At 37.6% G+C, this 21,122-nt stretch overlaps 1 protein-coding gene across 2 annotated transcripts in view; it reads left to right on the top strand.

Moving 5' to 3' along the window:
* PIGN (phosphatidylinositol glycan anchor biosynthesis class N) overlaps positions 1–21,122 on the top strand; it is a 284,334-nt gene that overhangs the window by 250,317 nt on the left and 12,895 nt on the right. For both annotated transcript variants that reach the window (XM_075212942.1, XM_075212943.1), the window contains 3 exons: positions 158–231; positions 8,163–8,205; positions 15,771–15,823. In XM_075212942.1, the coding sequence (XP_075069043.1) occupies positions 158–231; positions 8,163–8,205; positions 15,771–15,823 (170 nt within the window). The remainder of the gene's footprint in view (positions 1–157; positions 232–8,162; positions 8,206–15,770; positions 15,824–21,122) is intronic.

The raw sequence follows: 21,122 nt of genomic DNA, 5'->3' as shown, positions 1-21,122 counted from the left end.
TATTAATTTGAAGTACTTCTAATATACGAAATTATTCATGCGAACTAAAGAGAATTTCCTCCGTCACTTGGTGACTTGTTAGAGACTACCTAGTCAGCCATTAAAATAAAGCTCTGAAAATATTTTTTTCTCTAACTTTCAGCCTTTTGTGTTGCAGATTTTCATCCCTTTCATCTTGGTGATGTGCTCTTTTAAAACCGTTCAGATCTCAGCACAAATTTCCTCTAAAAGGTAACACAGAAATAATTATAAACATTAATCAGTTGGTATTTTTTTCTTTGTCACAGCATACTATAACTCAGGAACAAGCTTCTTCTTTGCAACTGTTGATCTACTAATACTAATCTCATCCAACTGTAGTTCAAAATCAAGTGATCTGCCATTCACCTCTAAAGCAAATTCAACTCTCAGGTGCTTGAAGTTAGATGTCGATCTTTGGAGTACAGTTTTAAAATACTGAGATATACATTAATAAACACTTATTCAAATTAACCAAATAAGTTTGTGTCTCTGGAGCTTGCGTCATCAATATTGTGTTATATATTGAGGAGCTGCAGAGCCTGGTTAAGACCCAATGGGGCCCTGGGCAACATACCAATTTGGGGCTGTTTGTCAAAAAAGAACGCGTAAAACCGGGTTAGATTAATTCGGACCCCTCTGTCCCTACTGTCCCTAGCCTAGGTTGCATAATTTGATGATCTGGCTTCGATGAGCTAAGGTTATTTTTAATAAGTCTGTAGCAGAATTTCTAAGTTGATTAATAACTTTTCGAGGTATTTATGTAGGAAGTAGATCTAACAAGTTCACTTTCTAGTAAGAGGCCTCCAAATTAAATATTTTACATATGTGAAAAGTTTCAAAATGCCTTTCTGATATATAAAAGCACCATAATACGCACTAACCCCTATGCAACCTGCTTACGTTTCCATTAAATTGTCCTAACAGTTTAAATTAAGATGAAGTGTGTGATTTGTGAGAACATTTTTCCTGTCTGTAACCCTATTAAATAACTCAATACCTCATATGAAATAATGTAGAGGAAAGTAGCTCACTCGGCAGTAATAAAACAAACTACACATGCTAAATCAAATACCTTTTAAACCAGACTCCTACTATTATATTATGGATGCGAGGTCCTCTAAACTGGGATTTTTTAAGATGTGTTTGATTAGTGTCAGAGCACTGTTTGTGTTGTCTTCATCTCCTGATTGTCCGTTTGGTATTTGATCATGCTAGAAAATAGTGTGTGTTTGATCTAAGCACAGATGCTTTTGGATTATATTCACTAGTTTGTACTTATCTTAGTGGAGCAAAAGGCACATCTACACAAAAGTCTTCAAAAATGAAATGCAACATCAAGGGCCCATTAAAGCATGTTAGTGTTAAAGTTATGTTCTGGCCATTTTAGCAGAAACATATTGTTTGACGGTATTAAAGCAGGCTGGATCAGGGCTTCACTGGCCAGAAACAGAAAGATTTGATCTTGAAAAGTCCTGCTGTTGCCAGCAGGTTTTCATGTAGTAATGAAGGAAATGTTATGTAGACAGAGAATTCAGCTAACAACTGCTGAGATGGTTCAGTAGAAATGGCCCTGCCCTTGTAGATTGAGGTTACAGGTTGGAATCCTTCAGAGCCTACTATCCTGCTAGAATGTTTTATGTAAGCTCTCACTGAAGCTTTATAAACATTGCACATCGCAAGACTGAATGCCATGGTAATATTTCTTATCAGGAATTCACGTGTTCCAGATGGCAGCATAGAGAACTGACTACATGTATTGCATTGCATTAGTTCTATTCTCCTGATTTTTCTTCCTTTGTGTTGTTACCGTCCACATAATTGTAATATCCATTTATTATTCTTAAACAAGTTGATCTAACCTCAGGGGTGAACGCAGGATTTAGAAGGGGGGGTTTCCGCCCCCCCCCCGGAAAAAATATATATATACATTGCGAGAGGGCGCAGCAGCTCCATTTCGGCGAGTCTGAATTCTACAGCAGCCGCGGCGCTGTCAAGCAGCATCCGCGGCAGTGCTGTATTATACTACAATACAGCACTGCCGTGGACGCTTCTTTGACAGCGCCGCGGCTGCTGTACAGTTCCGTTGGTTCCCGGAGGGGAGGGGTTTCTGGAGAACCAGAAAACCCCCTGTGTGCGCCACTGAACCTCTCCATCTATTGTGGAACCACACATTGATGTATGCCTTGCAATCATTTAGCTTAGTTATGTCTTGAATTATGTTAAGTCCAGTTTTGATTTTACTTGCTCTTGAGATCTTAATACCCAAAGATTACTGACTGCAGTCACATTCTGTTTCATGTTTATACTACAAGGTTTGTCTGTATCCATAACATAACTATATCCAAAATAAGAGAATATTGTTGTTTCAACATTGATGGCTACTTTCGTTGGTGCTACTTGTAGTAGTGTAAATATTATAAAATGTGCATATTGCTTTGGGAAAATTTTGTTTAAATTTATGTGCTGAAGGTGCTTAAAAAAAGTCTTACTGTGTGAACAAGCTTTAACTTGTATAGAAATAATCTTCAACTCTACAAAGTTTCTATACAGCGCACAAACTCACTGTAACATTCACGAATGCTGAAATAAAGTGTTAATGATCTACACATTTAGCAAACTGAAGTACCTCTTTAATCTGACTGTGGGTCCAAAATCCTGTTACATATAAATACTGTGCCTCAAGGTGTTTTTAGCTTATGGTTTAGTACCACAACCCATGAAGTCCTATCCGTAGAGTTCTGTGGATTGAGTGTTTCAGGAGTGTGAGCCACAGCCAGTCTGCTTCCTTGCTTCTGGTTAGAGGGGGCAGGATTGTCCAAAGGTGGACAACCCTCATTTAAAGAAAACACCCACAGTATATCTGCGTCATCTGGAATCAATATATGTCGGAACAACAGACATAAATGGCGGTAAAGACAGCTGCAAGCCAATGTTAATGGACCTGGGTTGGGGGGGGGGGGAATACCAGCTAATCATAAAGTGGTTAATATATGTTTTTGTAAAATTGTAGTATTTAGTGTTGCAATATTTTATATTGTTGCATTGGGATGTCACATTACTCTGAATGTTTGATATGTTGTCCACAGAGCACATTAGTCACAGGGTAAACTTCATCAAACGTGCATATTGTGAGAATGTGCTACTCAACATGCCTAAAAAAATAATAGTAGTTTACTACATAAAATCATAGTTTTACATTTTTTTTTAGCATAGTAATACTTATTGTATAGTATAGTTATTCAGAATTTTCCACTAAGGGGCCTAAAAAAACAAGTAGGCCCATTATGAAAAGTTGTGAAGTCTTTATATATTTTGGTACCATTTTAGATATTTTAAACTCCAGGCATTTTTTTCTAGGCTTCTGTAATCCTCTCTAAATACTCAAACTTTCTTCCTTTTGTATCATTGTTACTGTCAGAATTCATCTTCTTCAAAACAGGACAAGATATACTTGCATAGAAAAATTATACAATTATTTCTTTGATGTTCCTGAAATTATACACATATATATATATATATGTGGAAAAAATGTTTCTAGTAGGACTTTCATTTGCTCGGTGGACATTTATAAAAACGGGTGCACAGGAAAAAGGATGTATTGCTCATAGCCACCAATCAGGTCCTCTAACTGTAAGTTTTGTAGTATTTGGGGAATTAACCGGTAATGTCTTTCAGTCAGCCTGTAGTTGTTTCCTGTAATTACCATGTGGAGTGTTGCTATGTTTCACAGATACACAGGCTGTGGTGAAATGGAAAATTACCTTTATCTAGGAGGGGTAAGGATTATACAGCCGCATATTTACTTCTAATGCGTGGCTGCTATTGCAATGGAATAGGCAGCTTCTAGTTTATCTAAATGAATGAATATGTTGGACATCACCGTGTTTATGCAATCTTTCAAGCAGAGCAGCTTCATGCCTTGGATTTATGGTTGCGGGAACAAAGTCAGGTTCTGTGCATTGAAAATAAATGCCAATTCCTTTTAAAATTAAATGTATTGGCCACTCAGCTTTCTCTTTCAGCAGTACATTTGATTGTCAGATGAATAGCTGATACATTATTTGTAGTTGAAATTGCATATCAGATTGAATTCATTTTGACAAAAATGCATACATTTTGCCAGCTTTATATACTATCGTATGAATTATTTTGATTGCAGTGGATTGCATCATTTTAGCTCTAATTGTGTTTACTTTGCAATCATGCATTAATAGGAAATTGTGGGGTTTTTTTTACCTTCAGTTACATTGATTATTTTCAGAAATTGTGTTTATTGTTTATCAAATTGTATTTCCCCTTTGTGGCTTAGAGGTGAAGTCTGCATGGATCAAGCACACCGAAGTGGACAGATACTCCATGCTTATTATCCATAGAATGAGAGGATGTTGGTGGTTCATGTCTTCTTTTGTGACCTATAATCCTAAATATGTCCAAGAAGCATTGAAACCAATATTCCCTGTTGCTGCCACATGCAGCTGGAAGCCACATTTGCAAAGGCTAGCCACCCCTGGCTTAGGGCATCAAAGTGGCAGGGAAACAAAGGTCTAAAGTATAACTCTTCCTGATGGGAGAACCTGGGAAGATAAAGGCAGTATTTGATAAATGCGGGTTAGCCACAGCAAAGCATCTAGTTTGGTATCCAACTGCAAGAATTAGATTTAGTATGGTAGGATGTGTAGGAAGCTTCAAATCAGCACATTTATACTAATGTTCCTTTTTAGCTGGTGTCTTTAAAGACTCAATGGTTCATAACTGAGCATTTTAATTGCTACCACAGTGCCTCTGACTTAACACTGTTCTAATTAGAGAAGTTACCATTCCACTTACTGGTAGATGTAAAGGACTTCCTGAAAAACTGCCTCATCTAAAACCTATACTAGTGGTTGCAAAGTAAAGGAGAAATATAGCAGGCTAAACTATTGGTAACGGCCTCGTATAGAATGCCTACAATTTCATGCATAGTGCCAGTTATGAACTATTTACTAAGATTGGCAAACATTCACTTTCGATTTCTTGCCTGTGTTGGGCATTTATGTAATTATACTAGAATGGTTTTTGATTTTTCAATAAAAGTTATCTCTTACCTGTATCAGGTACTAAGTAGGGATTGTGTATGGCATTTTATGCTACCTTAGTCTTCTATTTTGTCTCACAGTTAATCATGTTTAACCAGTTGAAGGACACACTCCAGATACCAGTGAGCAGTAGAAAAATTTGACAATTCTAACAAGTTTAAACTAGAAAATCTTAACATTGTTACGTTACCTAAGCCCCCAGTACAAAGTTGGTACTCATGAGCATTAGTTGAGTCATTCTCATAATTTCCTTCTATAATAGCTCCATACTCACATGCACATATTTTTTGTGGAAGGTCACAGAGCAATGCACATGTCTAGTTAGTCCCTGCTTGAACTATTATTAGAACTTTACTTATAAAACAACAGCAGCAATGCATACATACATGATTGGGTACATATTTTTTATGACACTTCAAACTCTTGATGTACTAATACAGAAAGTGTAGAGGGATTTAGTTGTGATGACTATCAGTCTAGATCACTTGTGTATAACTTGCAGACTGCAAGTCTAAATACAGGGAGACCTGAGACACTGGGGCAGAAATGCTACTACAGTATTATGCATTGTCCTTGGGTCACCTGTATCTATCCTGCATTGTTCCAGGCTTCACTATGGCTCAGGGGTTGAGACTCTCATGTTTGCGCCCCTGCACCTGCACACCCTCCCTCACTCCGTTTCCCCTACACTACCTCCCTCCCTCCTTCTCCTACACTCACTCCATCTCTCACTCCTTTTCTCCTATACTCACTCTCTCATTCTCCCCTACACTCCCTCCCTCACTCCCTCCTTCTCCCCTTCACTTCCTCCCTCCTTCTCCTACACCTTTTCACTTTCTCCTAACCCCTTCCCATACCCCCCTCTCTCCTACTCTTACACCCCCCCATTCCTCATGTGGGAGAAGTCCCTATTAATGTAATGTGGGTGTTTGTGTTGGTATTAATGTAATGTGTGCAATGGTAATAATTAGTGTGTGTGATATTAATGTAATGTGTGTGGGGACGGATGGCATTAGTGTAGGGTGTGTGTAGGTAGATGGTATTAATGCAATTGGTGTGTGAGGGTATTATTGCAGTGTGTATGCGGGGTTGGTATTAATGCAATTATTAATATTGTTGATTTGTAAGGCGCCACATTGCTTCTCAGCATTGGACCATGGGCAAAACAGGACATAAATAAAACAAGGACAAGCAAAGTAGACAAAAATAAATGCAGCTCACAAGGCGACCGAGGGTGATTTCAGATAGCTGTGAAGGTGCAGTGTGAGTAGTATAGGTGGGAGTAAGGTAAGTTTAAATTGGGTTTTCAGAGAACGCCTAAAGATTAAAGTGTAATGTGTCTATATGTGTGTGGGAATGGTATTAATACATTGAAAACAGTTTTTTATTTGTGCATGCCACTATCAGGTGTGGCTTTGGTGACACTTAACTTACAATACAATACTCCAGCTCTCAAAGTTGAGTATATAAAAAGTGCATTTATAACAGATACTCACAAATGAAATGCATGAATGCATCATTATTCCTGAAGTGCAACATAAACAAAACTACAAATACATGCAAACACGTTTACTTTCTTTCGAGTCAATATGAGAATATGCCTAATGCTAGCATTTATATAGAAGTTGACGCAACCATGTTACAAATGTAATGTAAATGTAACTATATTTGTTCATCAGGAGATCAAATTAAGTTTGGGGGTTTTTAAGGTCTGTATGATCTTATTTTTAGTTAACAATTGTGTTGGCTTTAACATTCTAGTAAATATTATATCAGATCTGTATAACCATTACCATTGATTCCTTTATTATTGCCACCTTGAGATTAGTTGAAATATGGAATGATCTTTGAAACTTTAAGTTATATAAATGATGTGTTTTTATTATTTATTGCATAATAACCACCGTGACCCATGTCTGATCTATTAGTTCTGCTCATGTTATTCTGGCTTTGCGTACTTTGTGTTTTGGGCAGCTGATATTAGTGTTTTTGCGACTCCATAAGCATCAGATCTTGACTGACTGATGAGGACTTGCTAAGCAGTCAACAATGTTTTTATTACTTCTGTACCTATTCTGAAACAAACTTCTTGCGACATTATGGTTATCTGGGTCTAGATTTGGTTGGCAAGTAGTGAAGGCTTATAGTACAGTTCATAAATGACATTTGGACTCCTGGCATTGTACATTTTACTGCTATTATTTTATGCTATCTGGCAATAATTTGCTTTTACTGACTAAGATTGTGATAATGCACCACTGGGGTCATTTGAGTCAGCTCTGCAAATTATTTCAATTATTTCAATGGCCGATTTAGCCCTTTAAGTCATTGTGTGCAATATCTTAGACACTTGCGGCTTGGAAAAAGAGGTAGTGCTATAAAGGCAAAAAGGGTAGTGTTGAGAGAGACACAACATTTTTGCAACGCAAGTAGAGCTTGCAATAGAAAAATGTTTGCTGCTAATGCACTTTTAAATGTGAGAAGTTAGTCCTATTATAAAACAGGGACAGTTATAAAAAGACACTTTACAGCTTATTAATTATGAAATATTTTTGTTCATCATTTTAGGTTGCTTAAGATAAGTTTTGCAACAGCTTTTAATAACTGTCCTCCCATATTGGTACTTGTAATTTTCCATTTGCAGACCAGTCATAGGGAGAGATCCAATCTGATAAAAATAATCTTTCATTTAATGGAGGGAGATATAGTAGTGTGTAGGCTAGTCATATCTCCTTCACACAGTATCATATTGTCACAAACTATCAGTATGTTTTTTGCCAAGAATATATTAGTTCTACTGTTCCAACATGCATTCAGTGATTTATGAATAACCATTCTTTATTGATCTATCAATAACTACAGTTCTTAATAATCTATGTTGCGTTAACACATTAATAATACATTTGCTTACACCTTTATCTTGTAAACTGTTATCACAAACATGGTTTTTAAAACCGGAGTGTGCCGTTTTATGTATTGGAATTAAGTACTGTACAGTGTTTAAAGATAGATATTTCCATAAGTTTTTTTCTATGTTGAAATAATATTTGATTTTGTCTCTTTCAGTCTGTTTCTCATCGTTCTTGTGATATCGGACATTATGTCTCTGGTAAGTCACAGTATGCGATTCTGTGCCAATAGAGCCGGCAGGCTGTGTTCCAATCATTCATTCTACAATATTCAGAACATTAGTGCACAGAGGCAATTGTGTTTGTTTTGCAAAATTGGACAGGCATAAGCAGAAACTCTTTCAATAAATTCTTTCCCGTTCTATAATCAGTCACAGTCCATAAATACCATGTTGCAGAATGAAAGGTCCAGAAGGGCACATAAATTGTATTTATTCATTTTATGGAAAAAAAAATATTTTAGAACATAAATAGGAGTGGTCCTTGATCTGCACGTATTCTCTGAAGTGAAATATGCAATTTTTTCTATTTTTTTTTAAATTCTTTTTTTTATTGAAGAAATTAAACAGCTTTTACAAACATATCTGTTTTGCTTTGAACGATGCATTAAAGACATTTATAAATATTGCATATAAAGATACAATTACACGAGTAAGAAGTGTCGGTGTACCAGTATAAAAAACAAAGTACCATTTAGTATATCATAATACATCATGTAGGGATAGGGGAAAGACCAAGAGGGATAAAGACAGGGAAGGAGGGATAGATCAGAGGGGAGAAAGAGAGAGGGGAGCGGGGGGGTTCACTTATTCCACTGGGAATATAGTGGTGAGTCCTTAAATTTGAGCCATTTGAACCATATATAGTAATACTCTCTATATTTGTCCTTTGATGAATAGAGTATGTCATCCATCATTCTATAGGATTCTAAACGGGCAAACCACTCTTTGATGGTAGGAATATTCTGTGATCGCCAATGCACCGGGATCACGGCCTTTGCTGCGTTGCTAAGGTTTTTAATTGTTGATTTTTTATATTTAGAGATGGTCAATTTATTAAGATTCAATAACCAGTATTTGGGGCAATTAGGTGGTTCAACGCCCATTATTTCTTTAGAAATTGAAAGAACTGCATCCCAAAAAGTTCTAACCATATATGTAACGGGGTACCCGGCGCCGACATACATCGCCAACACATGTTTGACACCCCAGGAACCATCTTAGCCAGCAGGTTGGGGCATCTATACCACCTGGTCAAAATCTTATATTGTGTCTCCACCAGTGCCGTAACTAGACATTTTAGTGCCCTGGGCGAGACAGGGCACCGACGCCCCCCATCTAAGTGGGTGTGACATTTGCCGAGTGGGTGTGGCCAGCCTAATGTGGGGGTGTGGTTGGCACTTTACTGAAAAAATTCTGTTACACATATTTGCAAATGCATGAAAAGCTAAATGCATGTATATATATTTATATCTATATAGATATATGGCACTGGTTCTATATTAAAGTACAAACCAAATTATTGATATTAGAAGACAGATGGAAAATCAGAGAACATTGTCTCATGAGAGATCTTAATCATAAAGGCACTGACAGAAGAAAAACAGGATATTTTATAGGGGAGAATACATGATTTTTATAGAGGTGGAAATCAACTTTCCCTTTCACCAAAACAATCTGAATCATATTGGATGTATATAATCTGCTAAATTCTACATTTACTATCAGTAGCAAGCATTAGACACAAATCCTCTATAAAAAAAGTCAGTGCAACTTCATATTTTGCTTACTAAATCCTGTCTGGAGGGGAGATCCCAGGCACATACAGCTCCCTCCACTACCCTCCGTTTCCTATCACTGATCTGTAACAAAGATATACAAAAGTCACAACCTTACCGTGCGGGATATACAGGGGACACTTTGGTAAGTTGTGTATCCGGGAATTGTGAGCAAGTTGTGTATCCAGGAGGTTACAATTCATTCAGGGCATCAGAAACAGTGGAACGCATGTGCGTTCCACCGAAAACAGGAAGTTCGGCATTTGGAACGCAAATGCGTTCCAAATGCCGAACTTCCTGCTTTCGGTGGAACGCACATGCGTTCCACTGAACTGCTTCTGATGCCCTGAATGAATTGTTGCTTGAATTAGAGCGTGGTTTCTTCTGGGCACAGAGGCAGGTAACGGGCGGCTGCGCCCCCTTGGGCTTGCGCCCTGGGCGGTCGCACCGCCCGCACCGCCGTCGTTACGGCTCTGGTCTCCACCACCCGTACACTAACCGAGCTTGACTGGGTGCGTAGAAGGATATTTTTCCAATCTTGCTCAGGTATCGTGCAAGCCAGCTCCCTCTCCCATTCTCGGATGAAGTTGGGTTGTTTATTATAAGCATGTTCAATGAGAATACTGTAAATGAGAGACAGAGTATGGCTAGGATATAATGCAGTCGTACATAAAGAATCAAACTGAGTAAGCGACCGCCCCACCGACTCCCAAACCTCCGAAGATCCCAGAAAGTGGCGGAGCTGTATATATCGCCAAATCTCCGCATTTGGTAGTTCCCATTTAGCTTGGAGAATGGTGAAGGGTAAGACCCCAGACGCGTCCACCAGCTGATTAGCCCTGCGGAGTCCTGCCCCAGTCCAACATCTGAACGTCTGTCTAGTAAGTCCTGGGGGAAACTCTGGATTGTCAAATAACGGGGTCAAAGGCGAGTGTCGTGAGGAAATGTGGGGGGCCGCACGTAATTTGGCCCATCTAGCCAAGGTTGGCGAAACGGTCGGGTAAATGATTTTCGGGAGTGAGTGTAACCATGCTGAGAACTTAAGAGCCTTGCCTGCAACGTAACTCTCTATCCAGACCCACTGCTTGTCCAATCTCTGCCTTGTCCAGTCCACCACTCTATTTAGTATGGCCGCATCGTAATATAATGCAAAGTTTGGGAGTTGTAGTCCCCCAGCGTGTTTCCGCATATATAAAATGTCATGTTTAAAACGGGGACGCCTCCCATTCCATACAAAATCCCTAACTGCTTTATGCAGGGTCTTGAACCAGGAAGTGGGAAGGTGTATGAGGAGTGTTTGGAGCAAGTAGAGGATCCGTGGCAATACATTCATCTTGACCACATTGACTCTGCCCATCAGGGGAAATATGCAATTTTAAAAGCTAAGTCAGTATTTTGCTTTAAACTCTCAGAAGCGCCGATGAAAACAGGTCTGTTTAAGTGAAGTACTAAAAATGTGTCTTCTATTTCAAGGGAATGCTTTAACTAGGTCATCTTCTTGGTCAAATAAATGAAAACATATTTAATGAATACAGCAACCTCAAAACAGTAACCTTAATCCTAACATTTTCATTAGCCGTAGTCCTAAATCTGAAACTAATTACATACATACTTAAGCTGTGAAACTATCCCTAGTTATAAGAATGCCGCTTGTAGGACACATAACTCAACTCCTCATCGCTGAGCTTCTGGCAGATTCCAGTCTCCTGGGACAGACCTCTTGTCCATCTCCAATTGGTCCTCTAATCTTTCCTGCCATTTACAGAACACACAACTACTCTCTATCGGATTTCTGAGACCTATAATGAGCAACAAACACACATAATATAACAGTTTATTGAGTTATGATTCCTTCAAATATTTTCCATTGTGCACTGCTGGGTTCAAATATTAATGTAAGGTAAAGCTAGCATTAGCATGAGTATAATATAAAGAGAGTACATTTAAGAAAAATCACTTATCTTTGAGACTAGGAAAACCCTGTGTATTATGGATAAGATTCAAGTTTTGGAAGATGATAATTTAGAGCAGAATGTTCATTTAAACAGTTTTAATGCATTGCCCCGTGGCATACATAAGGGATTTGTTTAATTGTCATCACTGAACATTCTATTCCAGTGGGAGAAGAGACCTGACAAACATCCATGGGCAACAAATCTGCATTTCTTTATAGATATTTGAACATACAGTATTTAAAAAATAATTAGCAAAAATAAAATATTGAATGATATACATCAATATATCCCTAACACTTTTCACACATCTATCTAATTCCCAAAAAGTTATTATGTGGAATGTAAGGGTGTAATAGGCTTGGAGCCAAAAATGTTTATTGATCTGATTATTTTCCCAAAAGTAATGAAAATCTTTCCTTCCACAAAAATGTATATTTATTTATTTATTTCATATCCCTGGTAGATAGGGTCAGTCTTTTCTTGCCTCAAAAGTCCCTTTGGGTATGGTGCAGTCAAACTTAAATATTATACTGAGATTTAAATTTCTTATTTGAAAGTGAATTTATGAAAACTAGTGCCATTGTTAAAGTGGCGGTCCCCATAGCAGCCAATTAGCTTCTAACTGCGGGTCTGGTCACTGTAAGATAGATAATTCTTACTGTGTTCTCATCCAGTATCAATTTTCCACTGGTTCTAAGCAGTATGTAAGGAAAAATAAATCCCATTGCCTACCTGTACCCAAAAGACTATGGTGTCCCAGCTATTTGGTGGGCATTGCCTTGCTCCCAAGAAGAAGTTCCACCCTCGCAATGCCCTGTGTACCTCTTTGTGGGGGCATGGATGCCTTTCAAAAATGAAAACCACATACATTTAAATAGAACTTTGATTACCTGTAACCGTTTCAATTCAACAAATTCTAACATACATATAGAATAGAAACTACATTAAAGTGGGAGATTCAGTTTCCTTTGCTGGCTGTCATATTCAAACTAACAGCTACTATAAATGCCCCCATCTGACTCTGAAATGACTAAAGGCCTAGAACTTGAACATATTGAGCACTCTTACTGGAGTCTAAGTTTAGCTTCCTACTTCACCCAAGATTTTCGACTAATGCTAAATATACAATACAGGGAGCATACTAGTGACTGTCATTCAATACAGAGCACATGATAGTGACCACCGTTCAATACAGAAAGCATCCTTGTCACTGCCTTACAATACAGAATGACCTAGTGAGCATTCTAGTGACCACCATACAATACAGAAAGCATCGCAGTGACTGCCATACAGTACTGAGAAAGTCCTAGTAATTGCTATACAATTCAGAGAGCATCCTAGTGACTGCTGTACAATATAGAGAATATCCTAGTGATCACCATACAATACATAGAGCATCCTAGTGTATGTTGTACAGTACAGAGAGGATCATAAAGACCACATTACAATAGAGAGAGCATCCTAGTTACCATCATACAATACATAGAGCATTCTCTTGACCAATAATCATGATTGCTCTTCAGCAGTTAAGCTCTCTGGGGGACTTGCAATCCCACCAGCTGTAGCTATGTGGCAAGTCTCCTGTAGCATAAACAGAGATGAAAACAGCAATGACAGGTGAACTTACTGGGTCCAGCAGCTAACCTGAGATAGTATTCAGAAGATCTTCAAAACAACTGTCCTTGGTGTGATGACAGCACTCTGCTCCACCTTGTGACTTTCCACTGCCTACACATTTTGTAACTGTTTCATATATGTGGGAAGATGATTATGTGGGAGGTAGGTTAGAGAGCTGATCTAAAGTGCAGCCGTCACTAACTGTTGTCTTCTTGCCACTTACACCACTGCCGTCAGTCACAGCTGTTCTCACTCCCATAATTACAGCAGCCCTTCCACACCTGCTGAACCCCAAACCTCCATGCCCATCTTTCTAACACAAAGTAGCTGCCAAAAATCCTCCTACCATACTACTCATGATTGATGAAAATGAACATCCATACAGCTGTGTGGTGTATGCTGAAGCTGAGTGGCTGAAACACCATCAGTTTTCATAAGTAGTTAGTAGGAGCAAACACTGACAAATTATCAATTTCTTATTGGTCCTAAAGATGAAATAGGCATCTTTGCAGAATAAATAGAGTATGGAAGCAATTGAAGAATTAGTCAAATTTTTTCAAGGATTTTTGCACCTAAAATCTGGTGGGGCACTTCTCTAATTGAGAATACCATTAGTAATGCTTCCAGTTCATTAGACATACTGTATGTCATGGTGAAAAAAAGAAGATATCTTCACCTTCCCTCTCAAGTAAGGGGCAAATTGTGTGCAAGTAATTATTTTTAGATACAGGTTTGTGCGAAGAATTGCAGGTGTATAGGAAGTTAAGATAACAAAATACATTTTTAAACTTTTTCTGGTTCCTAGATGTGAGATGCTCTAAAAATATACTATATCAGTATTTGTCAGGCAGTATTTAAAGCACAACATTTGCTCTGTAGATCTCTACAGCTGAAAGTGATTGGTACAAAAATAAAGTGGACGTTATAAAAGCAAGTAATGTGGTAGATATATATATATATATATATATATATATATATATATATATATATATATAAAGTCAATATATTTAGGTCTCATAAAAGAGTTTTATATAAGAATTGTAATATGTAAATGTTTATATATAATGTTCTCTTGCTGATTCTGGTAATGTATTTAAGAATGTTGATAGCTTTAGACTTATTTCTTATTTAGTGGGCATGTGGGCTCAAGCACATCTACCTCAAACATTCTTGTGAAGGAACAAATCTAAAATATTTTCAATACTGTTTCTCTTATTTGTAGGAAGACTAGTTTGACATGTTAAACCATTATTACTAACAGTAGTTTTTTGTTTTCCATATCTACCATAACAAATCAGTCATTCTTACTCTATTTCATACATGCACATCTGTGAATCAAAAAAAGTAATAAGGTCTAAATGTCCAGAAAAGAAGTCTGAAGTAATGAAGGTGTACTTCAAAATAAAAGATATATAATGACAGAAAGCAAAACTGCTATCTTGCAAAATGAGAATATACATCTCTGACTGGCTTCAATCCAAAGCTTGGGACTCCAGTTTACTCACTTATTTATGGATTACAAGTTACATAACTAATTACGTATTGATGATATTCTAACACGTACATTCCTATTTCTAAGAAAACACAAGATATCATCTCTTAAAGGAGAATCATTCTTTTCTCATTGTCCACATGCATAAGTTACACCCTGGTGCTTGATCTTCATTGGTTGATTCCATTTCCAATTCCAAGAATGGGACGTCTTGCTTCATTTAAGTATTAGCATAATGAAAGCTATTTTCATTCTGTCAGCCCTTATCCATGTCGAAATGTCCATACAGATCAGATACTTAAGGCGGTCCCTTGCACAATAGTTAGAACATACAATCTTGATAACAAGTTGTTGTTGAAACTTAAATGTCAGTTTATATTTATGCCTTACATTCTAATACAAGTTGATTCATATACATTTATATTGATTTCTAATACAAATGCCTTATAATGCATTGTATCTAGTTGAATAGCTATGCAAGAACACACTTATTATTTTTGTTTGTTGTTAGCCTCAGACATCAATTATCTTCTAACCTTATAATTGCTTTAACAAACGTTTCTGAGGATGACATTTAAAACATGTTGCTTGTAGAAGGTGTGTTGTTTTTAATGGTAGTTATGTGCTCTGGCATGGGACACATTCACAATGCGTATTCAGCTGGGGTAGGCAGAAGCTGTTTATTCAGTACATACTGAAAATGGATGGATCAAGCAACCACAAAAAATGCTTATTAAAAAATTTTGCTGGTGCCCTTAAATTAAAATATACGAGAGACTTCAGAGGTCTCTCCATCTCCTCCAAAGTATGCTGGTATCCTAAGAATATTTTATTGGTATTTGTGCAGGTATTTTACATCTAAATATCAGATACAAAAAAACTGGATATGTTTATTTCAATGTTTTGCTTTGTTCTTTCTTGCAGCATTTTTTCTTCCTGGTTAAAGATTATGGGAGTTGGTTGGACATTGGAACAAGGTACGGTCTAAATACCAGTGTGACTTAGATACACTTCACAAAACATAAAAAAAATAAAATATTATGATACATTGGACCTAAATGAAAATAGAATTATTGTTTAAATATATAAATGTAAATACTAAAACATGCTCTATTTTAAGCATACCTTTTAGGAATGTATTTTTCCCATTTTCACAATATATGCAGTCATGCTGGGATTATTTGGGTACTCATTTTTTTACTTAAGCTGAAGTTATGTATGTTGTTAATTTACTGTGTCTAGAATTCTGTTTTTTTGCTGTTGGAGCATTGACCGACCACAAATAGTTAACATGAAAGTGTTGCGTCATCCCTATTTAACAGGTGGGTATCCGAAAAGTGGTTTGTGAGGAAATGTTTTTGGCAGGCTTCAATTGTTTGCCATTACCGTTATTTTTTTCACCCTTTCCGACACTAATGTAGGGAGGTATTAATGAATGTGCAGATCACTGTGTAATAATGGCTATCACTACAGCTTGCAAAGCCTTTAAATGCACGCTAATAGTATCCTGTCTTCTTACAGGCCTGCGGTTCATTAACTTTCCCATGTCTTTTCAGTTAACAACTGGGAAAACTTGGTCATGGGAGTTAGGTGTAGATAACTTTTCATGTAACATGAAGTGTGAATATACACTACTATCGGTAAACCATTTATCACCTATCGCAGCAAACCTTTCCTAACGTAATGGGTTTGCTCTTTAATTCCCTGCATTTAATTATATATTTGAGGACTCTGAGTCCTTAATTGCCGTAATGGAAAAATTGGCTTTGGCTTCTATGGTACATCTTGTATGGTTAAAAAAAATAAAAATAATTATGGAATCTACCATATAGATAAAAGTTTTCAATTGATGTGTTAATATAAAAATAAACTGTAATTGATTTTTTCATTTGTACAATGATAAAATACATATTTTTTTTATATTGATTTTGTTATGCTTCTCCCTACAGAATATATTTTAAAAAGGTTTTAACACGTAGCATAGCAAGCTCTTATCTTTACAATTACAAAATGAAGCCACCTTCACCAGCACCTGGGACCACTTACATCTGCATGTTGTATATAGCTGCTGCATCACCTCTTTAAAGCTGACTTTCTGGTTCCTCCTGACCACTTACTTTGGGTCAGAACTGCTGGGTAGCAGGCAAAGTGTTGAATTCAGGTACTGGGTTCAATTTTCAACACAGGACAGGGGAGAAACGGATTAGAGTTTAGCTTATATCTGTAGCCCACATCAGGCATCATGCAGGCTCTTGTAAGCAGAATGGTGTTTATTTGATCAAGATTACTCCTTTTTACACATCAGTCTGTGGTACTAATGATCTTGGAGTACATGAGTATATGGACTCTGTTGCCCCTTTTTATAGAGTCAATTCATATGGGGGACAGGGAGGTTGTGTAATTCAGCTGCCTATTCACCCTGACTCCAATAAGTCTGGAATGGGAGATTTAATTTTTTTCTTGCCACAGGAACAATGTATTTTCTAAAATTAGATTTATATGCAATTTACAACAATCTGTTCACACTCACTGGGCATTTTTTAGCAGAGCCGTAACGTGGGCGTTGCGGGCAGGGCGGCTGCCCATGGCGCAAGGCCTAGTGGGGGCGCAAAACCTGTCCGCCCGTTACCGATTTCATCTTCAGTGAAGTGGCAAACTAGTCCTGCAGTGCTGCCACTGCAGGACTACTTTGCCTATTGTAGACGGCAGCGCAAGCATGAGGGTGCCATCATTATTTGTACGTCAGGACGCTGCAGGAGCAGGAAGCCGGCACCCTCAGAACACAGGCGACGAGGAGCCGCACAGAAGGAAGAAGATGACAGAAGAAGTAAGGTATGTAAAATACTGCTGTGCTGGTGAGAAGTAGGGGCAGGAGAGGACAGGAGCGAGGACTGGAGAGAAAGGTGTCTGGAAGGAGTGAGGGGTCTGGAGAGGAGGAGTGAGGGGTATGGTGAGGAGGGTGTCTGGAAGGAGTGAGGGGTATGGTGAGGAGGGTGTCTGGAGAGAAGGAAAAAATCAGTAAAATATAAATTCTATAATATTAATTACTATTAAATATGGGGAAATTTGTAAGCCATAATTTGAGTTGGGGGCTGGTGGGGGACATAGGCATTTGTATTGAATGGAAATGTTAATAATTTTATGACGGGGCTGGTGAGAGTGTGTTTGTTAAATATGGAGGTTTTTAATTTAATGTCGGGTATGGTGAGGAATAATTTGGTTTATTAAATGGGGATGCTATTAATTTAATGGTGGGAGCTGGTGAGGGGTGAAGAATGTCTATTAATTAGATGGGAATGCTACTAATTTAATGTATGGGCTTAAGCGTGGGCTATGTCTGTTTTTTAAATGGGAATGTTATTAATTTAAAGTCAGGACTGGGGTGCTGTTAATTTGATGCCGGGGCTATATGGAGGGAAATAGACATTAACTGTAAATGCTATTAATTAAATTCTGGAGCTGATTGGGTGGAAGGAGGTCTGTTTTTAAACAGAAAAAGCTACTGATTTAATGTCTATCTGGTTGTGGGAAGGGAGACCCAGATTCTTCACTCACTGCTCAACTTTCCAGGAGGTGAGTAATAACAATCTCTTTTCCAAACAAGCCCCCAATATTCCAGAATCCGTCTAAGCAGCAACGGAGCATAAGACACCAGCAGACAAAAGACACAGGTGATGCTTAGCCGCTGAGAGGCAGCATCTACTCCCATAAAGGTACGTTGTGGGGAGGGGGGGCACCAGTGTTCTGTTTCGCCCAGGGCACTAAAATGTCTAGTTACGGCTCTGTTTGTTAGGTACAACTTTCTAGTACTAAGTAGGACCCCCTTTGCCCTCAGAACAGCCTCAATTCTTCCTGGCATGGATTCTGCACTGTGCTGAAATCATTCCTTAGAGATCTGGTCCATGTTGACACAATACAATCACACCATTGCTCCAGATTTGTCAGCTGCACATTCATGCTATGAATAGCACATTCCAACACATCCCAAAGTTGTTCTATTGGATTGAGATCTGGTGACTCTGGAGGCCATTGTGAAACCAGGTTAAGATTACGTGCTTTTGTGACTGCACGTTATGCAGCTGGATGAAGCCGTAAGAAGATGTGTAGACTGTGGTCATAAAGGGATGCACATTACTCAGGTAGGCTGTGGAATTTAAACAATTCTCAATTGATACTGAGGGGCCTAATTCGTGGCAAGAAAACTTTTCCCACATCAGCAACACCACCACTAGCCTGCACCATTGACACAAGGCAGGCTGGATCAATGGATTCTTGTTCTTTACTCCAAACTTTGACCCTTCCATCTGCATGTCGCAGCAGAAATCAAGTCATTAGACCAGGCAACATTTTTCCATTCTTCAACTAACCAGGTTTGGTGAGCCTGTGCCAACCGTATCCTCAGATTTCTATTCTTAGCTAACAGGAGTAGAATACGATGAGTTCTGCTGCTGTGGCCCATCTACTTCAAGGTTCGACATGCTGTATATTCAGAGATGCTCTTCTGCATGCCACTCTAACTTATTGGTTATTTGAGTTACTGCCACCTTCCTGTCAGCTACCACCAGTCTGGCCATTCTCCTGTGATCTCTCATTGACTGGGCGTTTTCAGAACTGCCACACACTGGGTGTTTTGCACACCATTATTTGTAAAATCTAGAAACTGTTGAGTGTGAAAATCCCAAGAGATCAGCAGTTTTTGAGAAAGGGTCATTTCACATCAAATCAACACAATTTTAGAAAAAATTGTACCTTACATTCTCTAATTTCAATTAAATTTAGTATAATAAATGCTGCCATGGGTGTAAAGAAAACCCCCAAATCTTAGGCTGATATGTGCACTGGTGTTGCAGTTATACGCCCTTAAAGCTGCAACTTTTTAACAAAAAATGTGATTTCAATTTTTTTTAAAACTGCATTTGTAGCTCACCTATTTGAGCTAGAGAGTTGGGCAAGGTCTCATTTTTAACCTCTTTTTTATGGGCTTTCATATGATATATAACAGAGCAGTATGTTTCAATACAAATTTAAATGTAACATTTTCAAAATTTTGTTTTTCTCAGAAAGCCATTTTTTTCTATCTAGACCTGGTCATTAAATTTAACTCATCTCCTTAACAATCCATTTGATGTATATTATGTACAATGACAGTATGTTAATAATGAAATATTTAAAACATTTGTGATAATTGTATGTCTTTCACATATTTTAAGAATGCTCACTACCATTTGGTGCTGCTGCTTTGGATGAATGGTGCTACTTGATGGGATGGAACTGGCTGAAGGTTTCATTTGCTTTTAGTATTTCCATCTCGGGAAGGGTGTACATTCGAAAATCAAAATTTAGATTTTTACAATTTTACATTTTCAATTTTCATTGAAACATACTGCTGTGTTATATATCATATGAAGTCCATAAAAAGAGGTTTTAAAATAAGACATCGTCCAACTGTCTAGCTCAATTATTTGAGCTACAAATACAATAAAAAAAACATTAAAAGCAAATTTTTTGTGTGTGAATTACTATATTACACATAATGGAGAATTATTACGTATCTAATAGAAAGTTTGTTTCTCCCTACATGTCATTGAATCACATGCAGATGAGATTTTTGTAGACTTTTTAGTTTGACAGGAAACAAGTAATCTATAAATAATGTTGTTATAATTGTCTATGTACACAGATCACCATAATTCTCAGTAAATATAGAAATGCAAAGAGAAGTTTCTCTTATTTCAGGATTATTCTGAAGTAGTGTATACACACTGGTTACTATTAAAGAGCATTAGCCCATTAATATTATATTACTGAAATGTACTAAACTGTAAGGAATTTTCATGCTGCAAATGTAAATAAGTGGTTTCTTATCATTTTGAAGGTGGCAATATTTGTTTTTGTTGTTTTTTAGGTTGACAGTACTCGTATACAAATGTTTATTAGTTTGTGTATAGGATTAGAAGGCACCATTTCAGTTACTACCTCAGGCAGCAAAGTAGCTAGGCACGCCATGGTAGTAAAGCAGTATTACATAACATAAAAATAATTGGATGACTTATTTTATATATTTTATTGGAACACCGCTTAACCTTTCTGCATAGGTTATTAGCTTTACTTGGTACTTGCTGCCATTGGGGAAATATTTAACAGCACAAGGAAGGGGCTATGAGTCTAATGAGGAAAATATAACAAATTAAATATACTGTTGTTCTTCAAACCACCTATCGGAAATTGAACCACCTTTTGGACAAGTGAATATTTTAATGTCCAGTGAAATACTAA

Source organism: Mixophyes fleayi, chromosome 5, assembly GCF_038048845.1.
Source record: "Mixophyes fleayi isolate aMixFle1 chromosome 5, aMixFle1.hap1, whole genome shotgun sequence".
Taxonomy (NCBI): domain Eukaryota; kingdom Metazoa; phylum Chordata; class Amphibia; order Anura; family Limnodynastidae; genus Mixophyes; species Mixophyes fleayi.
This window is presented reverse-complemented; position numbering and strand designations above follow the sequence as displayed.